The sequence below is a fragment of the Bactrocera tryoni genome, chromosome 3 (assembly GCF_016617805.1).
Source record: "Bactrocera tryoni isolate S06 chromosome 3, CSIRO_BtryS06_freeze2, whole genome shotgun sequence".
In the NCBI taxonomy this organism is placed as follows: Eukaryota; Metazoa; Arthropoda; class Insecta; order Diptera; family Tephritidae; genus Bactrocera; species Bactrocera tryoni.
The window spans coordinates 46,750,486-46,772,827 of NC_052501.1; the positions used below are offsets into that span (position 1 = coordinate 46,750,486).

At 36.9% G+C, this 22,342-nt stretch overlaps 4 protein-coding genes across 4 annotated transcripts; all 4 read right to left on the reverse strand.

Moving 5' to 3' along the window:
* Nucleotides 1-680: 680 nt before the first annotated feature.
* On the reverse strand, nucleotides 681-1,401 carry LOC120771897. The gene is made up of 2 exons (XM_040100169.1): nucleotides 1,243-1,401; nucleotides 681-1,020 (listed from the first exon to the last, which is right to left on the reverse strand). The coding sequence occupies exon 2, from the start codon at nucleotides 997-999 to the stop codon at nucleotides 793-795; it is 207 nt and encodes a 68-aa protein (XP_039956103.1). The 5' UTR covers nucleotides 1,000-1,020; nucleotides 1,243-1,401; the 3' UTR covers nucleotides 681-792.
* A 2,053-nt stretch (nucleotides 1,402-3,454) lies between these two features.
* LOC120772496 lies at nucleotides 3,455-6,246 on the reverse strand. Its single transcript, XM_040101143.1, has 2 exons — nucleotides 5,240-6,246; nucleotides 3,455-3,744 (listed from the first exon to the last, which is right to left on the reverse strand). Exons 1-2 carry the CDS (start codon nucleotides 5,536-5,538, stop codon nucleotides 3,597-3,599), a joined length of 447 nt encoding a protein of 148 aa, XP_039957077.1. The 5' UTR covers nucleotides 5,539-6,246; the 3' UTR covers nucleotides 3,455-3,596.
* Nucleotides 6,246-9,579, reverse strand: LOC120772495. The gene is made up of 2 exons (XM_040101142.1): nucleotides 9,130-9,579; nucleotides 6,246-6,395 (listed from the first exon to the last, which is right to left on the reverse strand). Exons 1-2 carry the CDS (start codon nucleotides 9,474-9,476, stop codon nucleotides 6,269-6,271), a joined length of 474 nt encoding a protein of 157 aa, XP_039957076.1. The 5' UTR covers nucleotides 9,477-9,579; the 3' UTR covers nucleotides 6,246-6,268.
* Nucleotides 9,580-14,281: 4,702 nt separating this feature from the next.
* On the reverse strand, nucleotides 14,282-19,604 carry LOC120771469. The gene is made up of 2 exons (XM_040099486.1): nucleotides 19,193-19,604; nucleotides 14,282-14,642 (listed from the first exon to the last, which is right to left on the reverse strand). Exons 1-2 carry the CDS (start codon nucleotides 19,411-19,413, stop codon nucleotides 14,381-14,383), a joined length of 483 nt encoding a protein of 160 aa, XP_039955420.1. The 5' UTR covers nucleotides 19,414-19,604; the 3' UTR covers nucleotides 14,282-14,380.
* Nucleotides 19,605-22,342: the final 2,738 nt, after the last annotated feature.

The following is a 22,342-nucleotide window of genomic DNA, read 5'->3' on the forward strand; positions in this document are numbered from 1 at the left end:
AAACTCAAGTGTTTGTATGGAAAACTCTTTTATCTGTCGAGGTATCTACACGAAATTTGGCAGAGGTTATTATCCAATGCATCCCTACAATATCCAAATAAATTTTTAGATCGGACCTCTATAGATTATAGCTATCATTCAAACCAACCGATCAAAATCGGAAAAAATATCCTATTATGCTCCAAAAAATGCACATAGGAAGAGTTTTATAAAGTTAACCGAAGTTAACGTTTTTTTCTTGTTTACACTTTAAAAGAATGGAAAAAGATATTTTTGTGTGTCATTAAACTAAATTTTAAGAGTAAGTTGGATTATTTTCAAATACATTACTAGTTCAAAATATCTGCAAAAAATTAAAAAAAAAATAAATCCTTTATTAATGATCATTTCAATTACATATATGCAGCCACAGTAGAGTTTCCATTGTGACAGTGAACGCTAAAAGATTTCACTTTATCGACAGTTTTGAAAAATATCTAACAGTCGGTTAACATGTCATAAAACCGACACATAATATGCATTTAGTATGCATATTTTATTCAAAAACAAGGGGAAATTAAAAAATAAAACGAATGGAGAAATAACACAAAATATTCGCACACAAGCAAATATGACTAAAATTTCAAAAACATTCATTATTCATTATGATTTAAAATGTATACTCAGGAAATTGTGTTAAATATTCAGAAAACCTTAAAAGTATGCAAATACATACACAAATATAAAAAGTTACAGACATACATAAATATATAGTTTGGTTGTCTACAATCCAATAGAAGGCAAGAAATCAACTCAAAGTTGCGGCCGCCGATATGTGCCCAAATATTCACCGCACTCGGAACAGTAATGCCGTCGACTGAAGCAGCGCAGTATTGGACGCTGCATCACGGTCTTAGCCGTCGCCTTACAATAGGGGCAGGTGACCTCATGCGGCTGGGGACCTACAGCAAAGTAAGTTGGCTGCGGAACGATGGGCAGCTTCTGTTGTGGCTGAACCATAACTAATTGGATAGCGTCAAACTAAGGTGAGAAAAAGTTGTTGAAGCGTGAAAATGTTACAAAAAAAATAAATAAAAAAAACGAATAAAATTTGTAAAATTAAAAACAGTGAAGAAAATAAAAATTGTGAAAAAAAAATTAAAAAATATTGAAATTATAAAAAATATGTTAAAAAAATTTTAAAGTATTACATAAATAAAAGTAATTGTTTTAAAAATTCAAAAACAAAGAATTAAAACAAACCCGATAATTCGCTGTACAACCGAAACAGTGACGACACAACACGATTGTATGTAAATACTTGCGACTGTGAGCACGCTTTGTTCTATACTAAACCCAACCAGACCCGCGAGCTAGCCACTGAGCACCGGCGAGCAGCCGCAACCACTTGTATTTGTTGGCATTCTGCAGTTACTCAAATATTTGGTCACTTTTGTTGACTGTCGCTCGTTTGCTCCGCTGTCAGTCACCTCCACATTCACACACACACGCTGTATACACAAATATACCTCAGGCCTCAATACATCAATTGAAAAAGTGTGCCTGCATTGCCGCAAAACAATATTGGCGAGCAGTGATGAGCAATCCGCGAACAACAGCCAACGCCTCAATGTCGAAAGCATCCGACGGCATAAAATAAACGTTCTCGAGCAGCAACCACACGCCACCACTGAACGCTGTACATTCGTTACCATTCGCTTAAATTTATGTTGCTATTTTTATGCCAACAAAGAAGAGAAAATTAAAATACAATTGGAATAGGCTTTAAGTGAAAAATATAAACGGCAAAGGGAAAAGCGGGAATACAGAAAATTACTTACCTTACTTATTACTTTAGCCAACAAATGAAATTTTTAAATTTGATGAAAGATTTTTTTATTTTGCTAAGGTTAGAATTATATTTAAAAGCACGATACCAACAAACTCAGTCAACATTGTCTTGCAATCGGTAGTGTCATAGCTTGAGGGAGCCCTTAAACGAAAAGACTATGTGGTTGGTACCATTATTGAAGTTATGGAGGCTTTCCTAACGTACAGCAGGAGACAATTATTTGAGCTCGAGGTAAATTTGAGCGCATCATCTATAGTTTTCTTTGATCTGTCTTTGAGCTATTGTGGGGTAGTGGGGTCATGCATGTGCACTTCGTAAAGGGGTACTCCGGAAGGTGGCTTTCTCTTCCCCATGGACCTATGGCCTATTGAAGGAACTTGATGAATGAGGCCCCTGGAAAGCCAAATATTTAGAAGAGAGTGAAAAAGTATGGATGCAAGATCTTATCAAAAGTGGGGTTCTGGCTGTATGAAACCGTAGCGAAGCCCATAATATTTTTTTGGGTTGTTTTGTGGTGGATTGTGTTCAGGAAAACGCCGTACCTGTAGACTAAGGTCCACTCCGCTCTTCACTCAACTCCACCTCGATTGCATACCTGACAATCTAGACCACTGCATCGCTGAACCTTATCCTGGTGGGAGGCATATGTGAGCGGAACGAAGTCGTTGGATAAGAGATGCAATGCGTGCTTTATCAATATCATCAAGATATTTTATTATCCGACTTGTTCCCGTACCCGGTCTCAGCGCAATCGCAAAAACGAAGAGGGAATTTGAGGTGTTGATAAAATATCGCTTTTTGATGAGGAAAACATTAGGTTGAAGCGGAATCTTGGCTTGATAATGAGTTCCCTCAGAAGAACCATCCAACAACGACTATTGCATAGCGTTATTTTACAAATCTGAAAGGAATGCTCGCTGGGAAGAAATTTTCGTCGAATAAAAATGTGAATGCCGGAACTAGGGCCTACAAGGAGCGTTCCAAAGTAAACAGGACTTAAAACAAAAAAACAGAACAAATGATTTTTTCGGCAAAATCAGTATATTTTATTCAAAATAGTCTCCTTCTGCTTCAATACAGCTTTTTCTGGTTTTCTACCGTACGGTATTTATTGAAGACGAAATTTGTCATTTAATCGTTCAAATTAATGCATCATGATAATTTTACTCAATTATGCAGACGGTTTTTCTTCTTTATTTGTAATTAAAAATAGGTCACACAAGAGTAAATAAAATCTAATGAGACACATTTATTGGAAAATAATGAGCTTGTAGAAAAACAATTTAACCTTTTGACATAATTGATACTCAAAAGTCGAAGAAAACTTAGATAAACTAACAAATTGCGTGCTCTTGACACGATTATAAAATCAAGCCGAGAGACCGCTTAAATTTAGCTCTATAAAATGTTAACAAGACAAAAAAATCAAATTGGGAAAGCAAAAAAACACAAGATCCATATTACATATGCCAATGCTATGATACTATGTATTTTTCAAGGCTTAATGTAAAAAAAGAATTAATTACAAATAAAATATATACGTATGTAAATATGTGCGCTTAATTACAGTTTTATGCTACATATTTTCGAGCGTTTTCATGAAGACAAAAAGTGGAAAGCAGATATTTTTATTAATTTTATTTTTTTAATATTACTTTTTCTTTTTGTTTTGCGTTTTTCGTTAATCGGCCTCCTTGGCAGTAAAGGAATATGTACGAGTATGTATTCTCCAACTAAGTGAGTGTACGTGTGGGTGGCAACCACCTCATGACGTAGCAGCCAGCTTCTTCGGTTTGATTGCTGAGTGCTTCATAGCGCGGCCAAAGTAGCAACCGCAATTCTTACAATAATGATTGCGATCCGTTTGTTTACATGGTATAAAGTAGTCCATACAGCAGCAACAGCAAAATGTACTGGAAGTAAAATATAGGGATAAAATCACAGTAGAATAAATTATTTTAAAAAGATCTTTGTAGCAATTCTTTTAACATATGTAAATCTAAAAATATTTATTTGAATATAATACTTGTTTAAATGTAGCTCATATCTAGGTTGCCTTTAATATTTCGAGATTTGACAACCAGATGGATCACTCAGGTCAACATTATACGACAACTGACTAATTTTGGAGATACCTCAATCAGAGCAGCCAAAGTGTTTCGATCATTGGTTCAAACGCATGCAAAAGTGTATAGATCTTAATGAAGAATATTTTGAATAACAATAAAGCAATTTTCGGCAATTAAAATTTGCTTTTGCTCTTTAATCCCGAAATAGAAAAGACAACCTACGTATGTATAAAGAACATGCAAAAATAACTGGCGTTATTTTTTCTATATACATACTATACAAAATACTCTTGAGAGATGCATTTCTTAAAATAGATAAGTATATAAAGAAATCGTTATATTGATTTTGTTCGGCCAGTTTAAATGACAGCTATATGCGTCCGATTTGAGCGGATATTGTAGATTGTCTTAGATAAGAATTTGTGTAAATTTTTTAAAGACATCATGTCAAATATTACTTAAGATTTGCCATACAAGCACTTGATTGCGATCTTTCAGTTTATATGGGAGCTATAAGTTAAAGAGACCTAATCTAAACAATTTTATCGGAAATTGCAACTTTGCCATAGGCTGTAACCCATACTAAATTTTGTGAAGATCCCTTGTCAAATAAAAAAGCTTTCCACACAAGGACTTGAGTGTTAAAATATATAGATACTTAAAAATATGGGAGGAAGGAGTCAAGTGTAGAAATTTACGCAAGTGAGGAAAGTTCTCTGAGCGCCCTTCACTAGGGAGTGGCCAGAAACGATTCTTTCAAATATTGCTCAAGCAGCTAACGACTTTCGGTCTTAGACCAAGTATCCTCAGGGTAGCCAAAGAACATACGTTTGAAAGCGAGCTAAAGTGAGAAGACGAACCATCCCTGCCCATTACGATTTAAGGGCATGCACCTGGAGTGTCTGGTTAATTGGGAAGGTGATACTGCCCAGCTGGTTGATGTCCTTGTTAAAATAAAGGCTGACAACACCACCGTCCAAGAAGTACGATGGACGGGCAAGGACTCATTCGAGTAGGTCCTTATGGCATTTACTTCGGTGGTCATATATAGGAGCGCAAGTTTGGTGTGGGATTCGTGGTGGTAGAGGAACTTTGTGGCTGAGTCCTGGCATCAACCTGCTGGATGAAAGTATGAAAGCTGCCCCGCCAAGATGTCAAAATCGTAAGCAAAGAAATTACTTCGTATATGTAACTTACTAAATATTTCTAGTGGTTTTTGTAACTATTCTATTTACTAATTACCATTACTTCGTCAATTAAACTAAATTTCTAAAATCCTCACCACACCAACACTTTTTCACACTCAGAAATCTTGTTAATAAATAAATGGAACACTTACACCCACAAACAGCCAACGAAACGATTTATCTCCGTCGCCCACCATTTCATATCGTTTTCGACTTGTGTCATTTCAACAATGCCGCAAGCAGGACACTTCAACATTACCGATTCCTGCGGCAAATTGAGGTAGGTGCCAATGAGTGGTGTAGCGAAATTATTATAAATATGCTGCTCCTTCAGTTCCTTCAGCTCCTTCTCAGACAAAGGCTTCTTGGCATTTTTATCCGCCGCGGCAGGTGTGTTGTTGCTGTCTTCGATTGCGGGTGTAGTCGGCGTGGAGTTGGATTCCGACATCATGCTTTAATCGTTATATGAAATTATAAGTAAAAAAACGCACTCACTTTGGTATTACTTAGTATAAATTAGATTTCTCGCGAAAAAAATGTAGAAAAAAGAATTGTTTGTTCGAGCGCAATGATTACACGTCCGGCAATTAAAGAAACGTACTAAAGTCGAACGGCTAACAAATATCTCAGTTGAGGTCAACAGTGAACGCTAGGAGTAAGCAAGCGAGCGTGCGAGAGAGTAAACAGGTGAGTGAAAGAGAATTGATATAATTCTCATATATGAGTGAAGAAAGCGAAAGTTTTCACGCTACCACCCACGTCTAGCTTCTCAGAGCACCTAATAGAGCTGCTGCTCAGAGTGGGAAAAAGATCTGGTCGATCGAGAGATTGTGAGAGTCGTTGTGCACGGTTCACGCCAATAGAGTATTATTTTTAGTGTTTACAAACTAAAATATAAGTTTCAAAAAAATATATTTTTGAATTATTCGATTTAAAAGGTATTTTCGAGAGCGCGCACTATAAACAAATGCATATTTATTATTGCACTTTTAATTAATTAAACCTAGATTCTGGATGAGACTGCTTATTTTATTAATTAGTATTTTTATTATTACTTTATTTGGTAACTTTCGTTATTGGCTTTGTTATTTAGCTAATATTGCACGGTTCCGAGTGCACTTTTTCGTTTTTTCTTTATTTTATTTTTATTTGCTTTTATTATTTATTTTTGTTATTAGCACTCATTTCGGCTTCTGTTGTATGCCTAATTTTCCCCCACATTTACTGCAGTAAATGCCTTTCGTGGTCCACTCGCGATTACAGCCGCACCAGGTGCTAATGCAGCAGAGCCAGAAGATTGGGAAGAAGCTACAAATGGAGAAAAATTAAATTTGTTATACGATTTATTTTAAATATTTGAATAACGTTTTTTGGTATTTCAATATGACAATAAATTGTAAAAATATTTCAAGGAAAGCAAACATACTTTCTCACCTCAATTCTTATTAAAAAAAAATATTACATTGATTAAACTGCATATTACAACTAAAAAATATATTAAACCAAACAAAAAAATAATTTTGTAATAAATTAATTAAAGTCTTCAGTGTACAGTCTCCAAGTAAAATATTTCTTCTTTGTAAAAAACAAGAAACCCCCTTAACAAGAAAAACCCTTAACTTTGGTGACACCGAAGCTATAATACCATTCACAAATACGAAAGATTCCTTACAATAACTTTGATCTCTCGATTTTTATGACAACTATATGCTACCGTGGTCTGATATCAACCGTTTTGACAAATGAAAAAAGACGGGTTCATAGCTTCAGATTGATATATCATAAACTGAGGGACCAGCTGGTATAACTTAAGCTGATGAATATATTAAAATTTTAAAGAGATGGTAAGAGAACTCAACATCTCTCTTGAATGGAAACGAAAAAAAGGCGAAACCAAACAAAAAAAACACACCAAAGCCGCTCAAAAATCAAGGTGAAACTCATTGTTTTTTTCGATATTCGGTATATTTTCGAAATTATTCACGAGGGACAGACGGGCAAAGGGAGTTCTATTCATCGCACCGAGCCATGATTGTGATCGAATTTAAAGCCAAAAACGCCATGAATACCACCGTATTCACCAGATTTGGTACTGCGTGATTTTTTCTTGTTCCCGAAACTGAAATTGCGCTTTGTGGAACTCATTTTCAGTCGATCGAAGAGATAAAACAAAATTCGCTGAATGAGCGGAAAGCTTCTCGGAAGTGTTTCTAGGACTGAAAAAATTGTTGGCATGAGTGTATTACCCCTAGTGGACATGAATTATTCATAAACAACGGACTTGGGTTTCAAATAACCTAAAAACCAAGAGAGGCACGAAAAAGTGATTCTGCTGCCTGACTACATTCAGCCTTAAGTTGCCAAACACATTAAGCCCTACCTGGAAACGTTTAAATGGGAAATGCCAAGCAGTTTCACTAACAAGAGGAAATCGAGAAATGGCTTGATTTATGGATAGCATCACAAGATGAACAGTTTTATTGTATTGATATTCGTGCTTTACCAGAAAGATGTGGAAAAGTTGTGACATTTGAAATACTTCGAATAATTCGTTTGTAACCATTTCCATTTTATACATAGAGCTTTAAAATATGCGGCGACTAACAGGAGAATGCTTCCGTAGAACCCCAGAAGTGATCTAGTGACTGATGCCCAGAGCATACTAAAATTATGGAGGGAACACTTCTCCAGCCTGCTGAGTGGCAGTGAAAGCATAATGCCAGGAGATGGTGAATTGTACTCCCCATTCGATGACGATGGAGTAAACGTACAACAACGCAAATACAACAAAGAAGAACAAAGCAGCGGAGTCGATGGCCGGCCGAGCTATGCAAATACGGTGTCGAAGAACTGATAAGGAGCATGCATCAGCTTCTTCGTAGAATATGGTCAGACAAAAGCATGACCGACGATTGTAATTAGGGGAACTCTGAAAGATTAAAGCCCACTGTCAATAAACTGATTCGATATTCATTATGCGCCAAATCTTGAAAAAAACCAGTGAAAAGAAGATCGACGCAACCCACCTTTTCGTCAATTTAACGGCTGCTTTTGTCAACACGAAAAGGAGCTGCCCTAATGCCTGAATTACCGCTGTGTAAGCTGACATTGAGGAATACCAAACACTCCGTCAGGATCAGGAAGGAGCTCCTTATTTTGCGATTTTTCAATCTACTCCATGAGAAAATAATTCGAGCTGCAGATATGAATAGAGAAGGTACAATCTTCTACAAGAGGGTACAACTACTGGCGTACGCCGATGATTCATTGACCATAACAATCGCGCAGTTCGTTCTATTTTCTCCAGGTTGGACAAAGAAGCGAAGCAAATAGGCGAGACGAAATATTTCCTGCCATTAAACAAACAGGCATCACACTTGCAGCTTGGCTTCGGCATTCCGACATTGACATAGTTCAGCGAACTAAAGGGCAATGAAAACACTCACGCTCTGAGAGTATTCAGTACCCGCCGAGGGAAGCAGAGGAGTAGAAAGACTTCCACTTCTTTGGAAAGACCAGAAAGAACTAATGACGCGCTGTTGTAAACTCGGCTATAACCAAATAAGCGAATGAAAATAATAGAATAAGTGTTAAAATTATAATATGATGCAAATACTTTTTAATAAATTAGGTAAAGATATATTTATATTTTTAAAATCAAATAAAGGATCAATTCTTATAAAATGTTAAGTTATCCGAAATCTAACTCAAAATTAGAAATTAAACAAAATGAACTTAGCAGCTCATAAAATGTAAATACTATATCTCTGTTTTTTTTTTCAAATGTGGCATCACACGTTTTTTTTGTAATCTACTAAATTCAAAACTTTTTTATTCTAGATTTTTAAATTTTTAACTATTAATTCTTGATTATATATTTTTTAAGCTTACTTAATTAATAAGTTTTCTATACGGACTGATCACACACATCTTTTAAATTAAAAGTTCAAGCGGACAAATTTAAAACGATAAGCTTAATTTGAGACAAAATTTTCTTAAATAAACATTGGCATTGAACACATAACTCAAAATATGTACTCACCACGACGACGTCGACAAACAGCAGGTGGCATCCTTTAAACCCGCCGCTCGCATCACAGCCGCATCGCCGTACTGCTGACACAGCGGACATTTGGTGTGATAGGTACGCGGTCCCACGGAGTAGAAATGCAAACGCTTGTGGCTGCGCTTCGGCACTGCTGTGGCGTCGAGCAATTGTTTTTGTGCCACTTTACTGAGGCTGACCGCATCATCTATGTACGGCACTACGGAGGTGCGACCCTCCAACACCACATTAGCCACAATGTGGCGCTTTCGTTCCTCCAACGATTCAGCCGGTATCAGCTTGACCTTCACCAGCTGTGGTGCTTCTGGAACAGCGGCTGCCATGTTGCTTTTAGAAAGTATATTTTTCAAAAATTGTTTGATAAACTCAATACTTTTATTTCTAGAAAATGTATAGTTTTTATAACGGTTGTGTTGTTGCGCGTTGAAATGGTAGCAGTGAACTGTTGACTGCTGGCCACTCAGACCGTACGTTGGTGGGCGGCAGGCGTTAATACAGTTATGGCAAATGCTCAGTGATCGACAAGAGAGCGGCGAGAGTGTGGCTGCTGCAGAGAATGATCACTAATCTGTTTCAATGTCTAATTGTTATTTTTTTTCAATTTTCGCCAAACAGTCTCGTCTGTTGTTCGCTAAATTCTCATCTCTCTGCGATCTCGCTTTGCTCCAATTAAAATAACATTTAACAAGATCTTTGCAATGTGGCATAGTGTGATGTCATCGCCGCTCAGTGCGAGTAATTTATCATTTTTTGTGTCTTTACTTTTCCCACACGCTTTCGTGCAAACCGCTGAGGTAGGAAAAACGTGCGGAAAATCACGCATTTTTAGCAAACGATGCATTTACGTATACTCGTATGTGTTGTTGAAGATGCTTGAAAGCAAATATACAAATTTAGCTACACTCTCCACCTGTTACATAATCATGTGCATATGGTCATAAACAAATCGGTTGTTTAGGTTTTAGTTTAAGTCAATAAAAAATAACTCTGAATAATGAAAAAGTATACATATATGTTTAATCAACAAATGCTTGAAATGCATATTTCAGATAAACGTAGGGAGAGCACTTCGTTCACATACTTCGCCACGCCCACCTTGCACATAATGATCACTTTCTAAACTCTGAAAGGTTAGCTTGGGTTAGTCTGGTAGGCTAATAAGCCACGAGTAGACCAGTTTTTGTCCATTAGGATACCAGATGGAGTACTGTTACGTGACCATAAGGAGTAGCAATGCTTTAGGGTGCCTGCGCTTGACGATAATTTCAAGAGACAACAGTCCTCACCAACGATAAGTTTTCAAGCGTCTTATATCGTGGGGCTCTAAATTCTTGAGGCGTTGCCTTACCAGCGCAGGACAAGTGCCCAAAAAATGCTCCATTGTTTCCCCAGTTACCTGGCTCTTGACATTCCATGCAGTCTTCTTAAGCTGTCAGCCCCATTCTACAAGGTTTGTCCGGAAAGTAATTGAACAAACGTGAAAATTCTTTAAAAACTTTCAAAATAGGCTTCTTCTGTGTCGATAGACCGCTGCCAGCGTGGTTTCCAAGCACTTAAGGCGTCACGAAAGGCATTCTCCGGAATAGCCTTAAGAGCCGAGGTGCATGCTTCTTAGATCCCCTTGTTTCTTAGATGCTTGGCTTTCATCAGGCCTTTCAGGCAAGGAAAGAAAATTAGGACCCACAGGAGGGGCACATATGGGCTGTAGGGCGGCTGCGGAAACGTTGGGCGGCTGCGATTTCTTGCCGGACCCGATTGACCCTTCGTTTGAGTCGCATGAGGACTTCTACGTAAAACTTGGCGTTGAAGAACAAATTTCTGGTGGTCGATTCCTTTTATGTCAAAAAAGATAATGAGCTCTAACGACCGCGACATTTTCAGCTTGCACCACTCACAGAAACACGTCGCTCAAAAATGTTTGTCCTGTCTCTCCAGGTGCTCGGAGACAACTGACCAACCGCTCATTTGTTAGCTAGGAACGCCCTCTTCCGAATCCAGTCGGTTCCCGCACACTGCGAAGTACAGCCGCAGCGGAAGATGATCAGTTCTATTACTTGCCGGACAAACCCTGTACAGGCTTGTGCCGCCACCAGGCTTTGACCAGAGAGTAATTCAATTTATAAATGTATTTATAATCTACCATTTTATACATGACTTTTGCAGTTTTATACACAAATAGACCGTTCTACCAATGCCGCTCAGGTTTTTGGGTCACAGCCGTACACCATTATTGCCAATCTCCTTCCACTACCTCACCTAACCTAAGCTGGCACCCAGCAGAAGTGAAGTCGCTTGCCTCTGGCGATACTCTCTACTGCTTTTCGAGACACATTTATGCGATTTGTGATATGATTAATGAATGGTTGGCGTAGATGATAAAAGGCTCTGCGGCTTTTCCAATAACAAAGATTTCTAAGTGATCTGACAGCTTAAAAGACTGCCTTTTGTCTGACTCTGGACAGTTTATCCCCGCACCAACTCAATCCCCCCTTTTTGAGCCATTTATTTAAATGATGAATGTGTTGCGGATTGATAATATACTATTACATTAACCACCTCTTTCTTAAAAAAATTTTGATACATTTCTACTTCGTGTATGGAACGGATCAATTTTGAAGAAATTCTGTATCTTCCAATATACTAGAACTATTCTGATCAAATTCCGACGACGCCTTCTCTTGCAGCTAAAGAATTTCGAATTCAGAACCCGACCACGCTTATTTTCGATTTAAAGGCATTATATTGTGACAAAAAGGCACCCGGAAATTGCAATTAAATTTGATACACCTGTTAGATTTTTACAATAGTTAAAAATATCGAAGAAAGATTTTCTCTCAAATTCTGTATTTTAAACCATATTTCGTGTAAGGAATCGTTGCAAGGATTGGAAAAGGATTACGGTGATTCAGTTTTAACAAAAACACAATGGTACAAAGCCTTCAAAGATGGTCGAGATATCGTTGAAGACATACCTCGTTCTGAACGACCTTCGACCTCTTCAACTGATGAAAATATCAAAAAAGTGAAGGATATGATGCTTGAAAATCGTCAGGTACATGTCGACATCTCTCGCGAGTCAGTTTGAATGATATTGGTATATATTTTGGGTGTGAAACGCATGCTTGCTCGACTCGTACCGATAAATCTGAATTTCTTTCAAAAGTAGTCCCGTATTCAGGTATCCTTGGTCATGCTTGATCGTACGAGTTTCGACGCCATATTCATGGAGAATGGAGGGAAAAAATAGAGCATAAACCACTCAAAAATTAAGGAGATGTCTATGTTTTTTTTCGACATTTATTCCGGAGGGTCAATATGCAGTTCTACTTGGCCGTATAGAGATGTTTGCGTGAGAACATCCGCAGAAAACGGCCGGAAAGAATAATTCATGGATTTTACACAATGATAATCCACCATCGCATCGAGCAACGATTGTGACCGCAAATCAAAGCCAAACATACAATGAAGACAATCGATCAATCACCGTATTCACTAGATTTAACTCCGTGTGATTCCTTCTTGTTCCCCAAACTGAATGGCCGCTCGATGGAGTCCGTTTTCAGACAATCGAATAGATAAAGCAAAATTAGCTGAAGAAGCTGAATCCATCTCACAAAGTGTTTATGAAGAGTGCTTTGAGGACTGGAAAAATCGTTGGCATAAATAAATTTTAAAATAATGAAATATTCTGCGTTTTATTTCCAATTTCCGAGTAATTTTTTGTATAGTAAGGGTAGTGAGAGAAAAATTCTGCGAAAGATTTATGGTCCTTTGCGCATTGGCCACGGCGAATATCGCATTCGATGGAACGATGAGCTGTACGAGATATACGACGACATTGACATAGTTCAGCGAATTAAAAGACAACGACTACGCTGGCTAGGTCATGTTGTCCGGATGGATGAAAACACTCCAGCTCTGAAAGTATTCGGCGCAGTACCCGCCGGGGGAAGCAGAGGAAGAGGAAGACCTCCACTTCGTTGGAAGGACCAAGTGGAGAAGGACCTGGCTTCGCTTGGAATATCCAATTGGCGCCACGTAGCGAAAAGAAGAAACGACTGGCGCGCTGTTGTTAACTCGGCTATAATCGCGTATGCGGTGTCTACGCCAATTAAGAAGAAGAAGAAAAAGGGTAGTGATTTCGACAATTTTTATGCAAATCTCAGAAGCAGGTGCTCACAACCGCTGCACGGAAACACCTACGATTTTAGTTCTAACTAACAACTTGAAAATATATGTAAAAGCGGTTGTCCCTTTCACCTGTTGAACTGCGAATATACACATGTACTTAATTAATATTTTTTGAGATAACTTCGAACTCGTAAGTTCTTTTATATTTTGAATAAGGTACAAGATAATACCAAAAATATGAAAAGCTAGACCATATATGAAAGTTATAAGTAATTACAAATTACATCAGTGTGTTAAGACCTAACAGACTTATTAACGGTGGAATGATCTTATCGAAGACTTAAAGCTAAACAATCAGCTATAAAATGGACATAGTATGAGAGACTCTTCGAAAATCGAAGGAAAATAAGTGCTTCTAAATGAAGAATTTCGAATCTAGAAAGGTATTGTGTACCTTGTTTTATTCAATATAGATGATAGATATGCAAAACATGATTCTGGCAGGTGAGGTAGGAGGTAGAAACTGCTTCAAAAATTCTATTCGAGTATTAGTAAAAAAGCTTCTAGAGATCCTGATACATATTCGAACAAGAAATTCATTTTAAGTAAAAAATTATTGTAATTTTAAAAGTCGAAATAATAATTACTGTTTTTCTCTAAATTATTGCAAATTTTTTAAGCTATTGATTTTTTTTTTTTTTTAATTTTAATTTTTATTTTTTTAATTTTAATTTTTATTGTTTTTACTTTTAATTTAATTAAATTAATATTTTAATTTTGATAAATCAATTAACCACATTGCTGTTTTTCGCTAAATTATTGTAAAATTTTAAGTTATTAAAATTTTTAATTTTTTTCAATTTTTAATTATTTGAATTTAATTTTAATTAATCAATAAAGCACGAAAGTAACGCTCAAACATTAATTATTATACCTTTTTTATTTCTCGAAGTTTTTTTTGTAACATTTCATCAAAATAACCATTTGATGAATTTTCTGAATATAAGTATTTATTAAAATACAATAAATGTACAAAAATAATAAATTAAAATAAAATATATCCATATCTAGTATTTTATGTGTAAGAGTCTCGACTTCAATCACTCTCATCGCTCGTCTTCGTCTTCTTCAATTTCACCAGCTCTTTGGCTTGCTGATTCGCTCGTATTTTATTATCGAGCGCCTCCTTCTCGACTTTGCAAAAGCGTTGCCACTTGTTTTCGAACACCACATCCGAGTGCTGCATTTTGAATAACTGTCGCTTGTACCAGCTCAACGTTATGTAACGGCCAATGTAACAGCCACACTCGCTGCAATAATGGTTGACGTCATGGCGACCACTCCAACGGATGGGATTGCTTCAGTGCATAGAATGTGGAATAAAAACAGAGAGAAAAAATAAGCATATGTAAATTTTTAAAATCAAAAATTTTGTAAATTTTGGAGCGTAAATATTGTAAACATTGGAAATAATTATACGAGCGTGAACAAGTTTATAAAAGCATTACATACAGATCCCATAAATTTTTCTCTGAGTGGTTTAGGTGAGATTGGAAATTTTCGAAAATATAAAAATTGTTATAACGGTAAATTTATTTAGGAATTTTAAATTTATTCGAAATTCAGAAATATGGAATTTTAAGTATCAGGACACATAAAAAAACATTACAAACACAAGAACGTGTATGAAACACAAGAGCGTTACATGCGTGATGTTTTGCGCCAAGACCTGAATCGAAGCGGAATCATCTGCATAGACTTTAGACTTTACACATCCCCACAATAACGTCTTACGGTGTGAAATCGTTACGATCTTGGTAGCCAATCGATCGGCCCAAAATGTGAATTTATCTGCTCACCGAAGTGTTCTGTTTCGCCGTTTTTTTGAAAACAAATGTCACCCAGATCACCAGCTTCAATTTCAGGCATCAAGTAGTCAGTTATCATGGCGCATTGAATATAGCATTCTCACCGGCATCATTTTTGAAGAAAAATGGATCGATAACTCCGCCTGCCCACAAACCACACTAAACCGTTACTTTTTCAGTATAAAATGGTAGGTCTTGAATTTCTTCAGGTTGCTCTTCATCGCCAATGCGGCAAATTTGCTTGTTTACAAACCCATTGAGCAAGAAAGGAGCCTAATCTCTGAAGAAAATTTGGCTTGAAAACGTCGGATCCTTCTGAAACTTTTCAAAAACTCATAAAGCGAAGTGATGTCGCTTGGGAAAGTCGAGCTTCTTTAGTTCAGTGCAAGTTGGCGCGAACGGCGCCGAATGAACTCTCCACGGCTCCTCGTGTACACTCACAGCTACATCCGCTATATTTTCCTCACTGCGTGCAGGACATTTTCTAGTCGGTCGATTATTATCCAATAATGAATTCTGGGCCTCAAGTATGCTCAATAGGCCGAATATGATGACCGTAAGTTGGGTGAAGTGCGCGAAACACATACTCTGAAATCTCTTGTGTTGGTTGCTATTGTAGCATTCACTACAATTACACAATTGACGGTTTTGCTGCTGTGCAAAAACAAAAGCAGAGGATCGAAGAAGACCCGAATGAATCCAACAGTGATCGCGCGCAACATTAGGAGCTTCCACTTCATTGAAAGGTTTGCGTAAGGATCTAGAGTAGCGGGCTTACAAAATCCAAATCATCGATCAAATAGAAACCGAATGACTATCAAGTGTGTCACACGTTCGCACGAATGCACCTAAAACGAGAAGGTCAACTATTCTGATTTTTAAACGAAAATTTTGTTTAACAATGAAGCTCACTTTTGGATTTTTAGAATGAGTACGTTAATAAACAAAGTCAAGCTATCATTTGATACGCCGTCACATCTTCAAAAAGTCACAGCGGCTGCATTAGCAGAGGGGAATAATTAATCAATATTTCCTCAAAACCGAAAGTGGCCATAATGTTGCAGTGAGGAATTCTATATAGCCATAACTAATTACATTTTTGGTACCTGAATTGGAGGATGTTGATGTGGACAACCTTTGGTTCCTTTGGTTACCTCGCGTCGAAAGCCTGTGTAATAGTGCGAATCAAAACATCTGGACTATTTTTATGGGAAGTCGCTTGTCTACCCATATAAGTTTAAGACGTCTTGAAAAAGAATATTCGGCGCATTTAATTTTGATATGCGGACCCAATTGATTCAAAAAGTAGTCGAAAATTCTACTTCTCGGCTGGAACTCATTAGATCCAGCTACGTCGGTCACTTACTCAAAATCATTTTTAAAACAAAATGACAAACCCTTATCTTCTTTATAATAAATCTGAATTCTTGGCATAAAATCATACGTAAATGTGTTACATTTTTTCTTGAAAACTACATGTTTAAAAAAACACAAAACTAAATATTTTATGCAAAAGACATATCCATTAGCCTTTAAAAAAACAACAAATGTGAAAAAATTTTATCCAAAATTTTTCTGAACCTAGTTCAACTTTTGTTGTAATATTCTTCTTATAACAGTGAGCCCAAGACTTTGAAAGTTTTGTAATCTGAGACATTCAGAGATCATATAGTTAGTAACCAAATTTAGCAAGCGACAGCAGCAAACAATTGGATATTGCAAAGTTCAATAGTTACCGTAATTCGTTTCATTGCGCTATTCTGTAAGACTTACTAGTTTTACGAATTATTTATTGAACTGCAATATCAGAATTATTTAGTAATGTACCCAATTAAGCGATTAGTAACCGATGAGCTTCCAGTTATGATGAGAAGTTAACATTCATTTATTATCCTCATTTCAAATGCATTTTTAAAAAAGTTTGTAAGAATGTTTCAATTGAGTGGGTAATACTGTATATTCTTTCTTCGATTTGTCTATGCCGTTTTTTGTATGTAGTATTAATAGGTTATAGACACTTTCTACTAAATTAGGAGAGCGTAAATATTCGTTACTACGTGAATACTTTCACTGCTGCAGTTTGGTGGCTGTCATGAATAATAATTGCATTTTAAGTTTAGAGACTAGTCTGCTGATAAATAATGTTTTATGGATAACTGTTGCATTTTATTGATATGCTTAAGTACCACTTATATTTGTATTTACGAATAGCAACACAATTCAAACGCACACTTAAAATATTTGTCCATACTACTGTTTACTCATTTTAAGTAATGCAAGGTTCGTAATCTTATAGAAATTAAGTTTCAATAATCAAAAGATACGCAATTTATTAAAAAAAATCTTCATAGGATCGAAAAAAATCGTCATATATCTTTCTAATGAAAGTTATAGAGTTATTTACTTACAACTTCTTTCACCGAAGTATAGTGTGGTCACACTAATTATACCCCTAAAGTTTGACTCTAAAAAGAAATATAATTCTTATGATATCCCCTTTAATGGAGTTATGAATAATCTTAAATAATTAGTCACTTCTGAGGTCATTCACAGAGGCTTTTTAAAATCAGTGGGCATACATTTTTCCTATTTCTGGTGTGTAGTAGAAAAAACACAATTATTAAAGTCAAAACAAGAGAAGACTACATTACAATATAGGCATTTATAGTATATGAAAAAATGAATGTGAAAGGCAAATAAAAGAAAAAGGATACACTGAGAGTAGATTAAAAAAAATAATAATGGATAATTTCAGTGTAAGCAAACAGTTCATACTTTTAAGTGTATAAAGTTTGTTAGTTATATGAGGTTTAGGGCAAGTTTTCACGATTCTATCTATTTTAGATGCAAAGAGACTCTGAATTTCCTTGAAATAACTCCCACATTTTTCGATGTATGTGGTATAAAGTCAATTGGAAATTCGAAAATATTTACATTAGGTGCAATACACATTAATTTATTTTAAATGGGGACTAAGGGAAATATTAATCCGATCCAACAAATTTTTGACATAAGACATAATTATTATAAAAGAAACCGTTTTGTCGATTTTCAATTGCATATCTCACAAACTGATCAATATTAACGGCAAAAAGTCAGACATACGCACTGGGGCCAACATATTTGGTATGGTGGGGTTTGAAGAGATGTGGTCCGATTTTGACAAGTTTTTGACTTCAGCTGGCATACCACAAATGCACTATTTGTACACAGTTTTATCCGAATACTGTAGTCGAGGTTGTAATCGAATATGGTTGAAATTGGAGGAGTAGGTCTGAAGATATGTGATTTCACCTAAAAGTGAACGGTGCAACGTCCATCGTCCAATCTTGACACCGATTTCTATGACCCCCTCTTTCATCATAGCGGGTGTAAAATTTAATGTTGCTGGCTCACATCGACTTTCATTTATCGCGCCCGTAGTAATTTCTAACAGAACCATTCCATGGGGATGGGCGAGGTTATTATCCAATTTCATGCATTTTCACACTGGCGGTAGGGGTTTTTATATCAATTGTCCCAAGCGAATTTGGATACTGTAGTGTTTAGGAGATATGTGCATTTTTCTATTGGAGGGCGTGGCACGGCCATTTTTTCAAAAACTTTTGCTCACTGGTTCACCTTGCTTCTGCATTCCCAGCTCCCGATTTCGTCATTTTCGTCTTCACTTTTTTTGCCAAGAAACACAAGTACCAAATTTCATAACAACATCTCAATTTTTACTCAAGGTACAGCTTGCATTGACAGACAGTCAATCGGATTTCAACTCGTTTTATTATCCTGATTATTTATATATACTATATATACGTATAACCCTATCTCTAACTCGCATAACTTAGCTTATCGTGTTGGCGCCAACTTACGAGCCGAAGAAATAACCGATGCGTCATCAAAAACATCTTAGGAGACTACGTCATTTTTCACAAAATTTACTACTTTTTACTAATTTCAAAACCCTAAAAAATTGTTTATGCCCGATCACTAACAAATATGATATACTGTTGTGTACAATATTCTACGCTCACTCCTCTATGACTTACCAACAAAGGCAAAAATTAATCACAGAAACACATTTCTGCAGAAACGTCACTGCCTGCCGTTCCACACTGGTGAGGCATTTCCCGCCGCAAGCCGGGCACTGTATCTCAACGGGCTCTTCTAGTAAATGTCCAACATTCGTAGACAATACCGGCATCACATCCTCTAGAGCGCCATCATTACTGTCAATCGTCACAATGACAGTGGACGGTGTGGTTGCCATCTTTGACAGCTGTCTAACGCTAGTCTAATGTGTAAGCGAGTTCTCGGAGTGTTTTCTTTTCTTCTCAATTTCGGCAATATTTTTAATACTTTTAACTTAATTTTTGTAATTTTTTTTCAACACTTCACAACACGTTTAGCGAGCGTTAGCACCAGGTACATATTTCGAATTTCGCTACAAATGCCGTCAAAGCAAAGCGATCAACTGACAATACATAGAATTGTTAATCAGCGACATTGCCAGCCAACACTGAAGTGGTAAACACATAGAGCGCGACAGACTGCAAACTACATCTGTCAAATATTAAAATACACACGTTTTTAAGGGCAGTGTTATTTTGACAGCTGCACGACTACACGACTGCGGGACAACAGTTGTCGTTCTCTCTAACTTCAATATCCTCCTATTTTTGCCAACGTCAGTAGGACGACAGTAGAGTTGACAGTAGAATGGAAGATAGAAATAGGAGGTAGAGTGGTGATGCCACTAATATGTAAAATGTAAAATTATTCACAGCTCTAACAAACTTGACGTTATTTTACAAATAAAAGCATAAAATAGCTATATTATAGCTCTATTATATCATTTGTAATAACAATTGATAATTTAAAGCAAAAATATTTACCTATTTACTTATTTTTTGCATAAAAAATTTCATTTTGAACAAAATATTAAAATTTCATTGAAGTGAAAGGAATTAGTATGGCCACAACAAAATTGTGTACATACAAAATGGACAACTGTGTTGTTTTGTGTACATGCCGGCCATTCTGTTGTTGTTGCTTCTCAAAATGTACATGTAGTAAGATGAACAACGACGTTTTCAGTTCACTGTCGTGCTGTTGCAGTCTGTCGCGCTCTATGTGTTCACCACTTGATGCTCTTGCTATTGGCGTCGTTGGCGTTGACGCTGTCATTGTTATTGTGGTTGCTTTCATTTCATCTGATGTTTGTTGTTGCTCTGGCTGCCTCTTCGTTAGTGGGCACTCAAGCTAATTGAGGGAATATAAATAGTGTTGGATTATATATGGGATCAGCAAGCAAATACTTGTATAGGTATATAGTATAAAGAGCAAATGTTCACTCTCTACAATGAAAAGGTTTTGAGTAATTTACTGCGTTCCTCGCTTCGATTGCTCTGGCTGTGCCACACTTTGATACTGTGACGCTTTCGAGGCGAATCCGTAAGACTGTTGGCAGCATCTGGGCACATCAGCAACAGTTGTGTGCTAAGTCAAATTAGAGCATACCTATGTATATACATACATTTATGATACAAATATTATTTTTAACTATAATAATGTTGCATATTTTATTTACTTACCTGACGATCGAGTCCTACTATATTGAAAATATTTCAGTGATCAACTCATCACGCTGTGACACTACAAAAATGTGTTTTTCCTCTTTGTTTAATTAGAGTTTGTTTATGTTCTCTAGCTCGATGCCAAACTTATAGATTATATTCGATTTTACGACCAAAAAACTCAATAAACTACAATCCAAATGTTTCCTCGGCAGATGTATGAACTGCGGAAAATGGAGGCTTTAGTAAAAATTACTTTGGATCAGCAGTTACAGCCCGGTAAATCTCTAAGTATGTATTACACTGCTTCGATTTTTCATTGCAAATAAAACCAAGCGTTTTCTTGGACCGATATGTTTCCTCGTTCTTCCTTTATAATTTTTTGTTAGTAATATATTTTTAAGGATTAGCAGTAATCAGCTATATAGGATTGGTAACATAAACCATAATACCTTCCTTCTATCACTTTAAGATCATAGTGGAACAGCTCTCCTTTGTTCTCAGGTTAGTTTAGATGGCTGATCAAAGATCGCATATTTATATGCTATATGTAGATATAAAAATGAAGAACTCCTGTGGTCGAACTTATAAATTAACAAAACGTTTAGTTGCCAATACAAATTTGCACAGGCGTTTAAGTTCCACTCCCGCCAGTTCGGTTGGAAGTCTGAAGATATGCGCTCCATAGTGTCAAGTCAAGAAGGAAGTGTTGAGTTATTTCCACCTCATCTTCTTTCATGCAGCTTCTCACAACCTTACTGTATAGACGCCAATACGGCAATGGCCTGTTAAACGCCCCATAACTTGGGAGAGGTTAGATCACTAGATCTCATGCGATCGACCTTGGACCAAAAGGCTTTTGCGACAGCGCATGTACCGATGGTAGCACAGCTATTAAGCTTTGCAATATCCTGCGATTCCTACGACCTGGTCACATACCAGTCTTATCTCAAAGACTCTTGATGCTATTGATAGCGATATTAGGAACTCCTCGACCAACCCTAAACGAGTTCGAGGGTAATATCGCCGCTCTGCTGCCTCAGTGAATGGTCAATTCTCTGAAAGAGGCTGCACTTCGGAGCAGTAGACCTGCTGCTACCTTAATGGCTGTAACCTTGGTTTCATAGTAAATTTTCTCACCAAAATTATTCAACAATTTATCTAAATCATTGCGAATTGGAGGATGGAGTCATGTGTAGAAGTTCACGAAAGTGAGGAAAGTTCTCTGATCGCCATTCACTTGGGAGTGGCCAGAACCGACTCTTTTACACATGGCTCAAGCAGCTCACAACTTCCGGTCTTTGACCAAGTATCCTCTGGGTAGCCTAAGAACATCCGTTCGAAGGCGAGCTAAAGTGAGAAGGCGAAACATCCCCTACATAGGGTTGTGCGCTGGGTTTGGGAACCGCCACGTAAAAAGCAAATGAAAGATTACCTACTGCCTCGGATAAGAGACCCCCCTTTTGATGACGACCATGGCAAACGAAATAAGGACTACGATATTTATGGTCCTTTGCGCATTGGCCACGGCGAATATCGCATTCGATGGAACGATGAGCTGTACGAGATATACGACATACGACATTGACATAGTTCAGCGAATTAAAAGACAGCGGCTACGCT

Bases quoted from the DNA above. Each gene is read 5' to 3' on its own strand.
- LOC120772496 (XM_040101143.1), bottom strand. From the start codon at position 5,538: ATGATGTCGGAATCCAACTCCACGCCGACTACACCCGCAATCGAAGAC. The intron at 3,745-5,239 runs GTAAGTGTTCCA...TTTTACTTCCAG, and splicing joins TTCGTTGGCTGTTTGTGGGT to TACATTTTGCTGTTGCTGCT.
- LOC120772495 (XM_040101142.1), bottom strand. From the start codon at position 9,476: ATGGCAGCCGCTGTTCCAGAAGCACCACAGCTGGTGAAGGTCAAGCTG. The intron at 6,396-9,129 runs GTGAGTACATAT...CTCCATTTGTAG, and splicing joins TGTTTGTCGACGTCGTCGTG to CTTCTTCCCAATCTTCTGGC.
- LOC120771897 (XM_040100169.1), bottom strand. From the start codon at position 999: ATGGTTCAGCCACAACAGAAGCTGCCCATCGTTCCGCAGCCAACTTAC.
- LOC120771469 (XM_040099486.1), bottom strand. From the start codon at position 19,413: ATGGCAACCACACCGTCCACTGTCATTGTGACGATTGACAGTAATGAT. The intron at 14,643-19,192 runs GTAAGTCATAGA...TATGCACTGAAG, and splicing joins ATTAATTTTTGCCTTTGTTG to CAATCCCATCCGTTGGAGTG.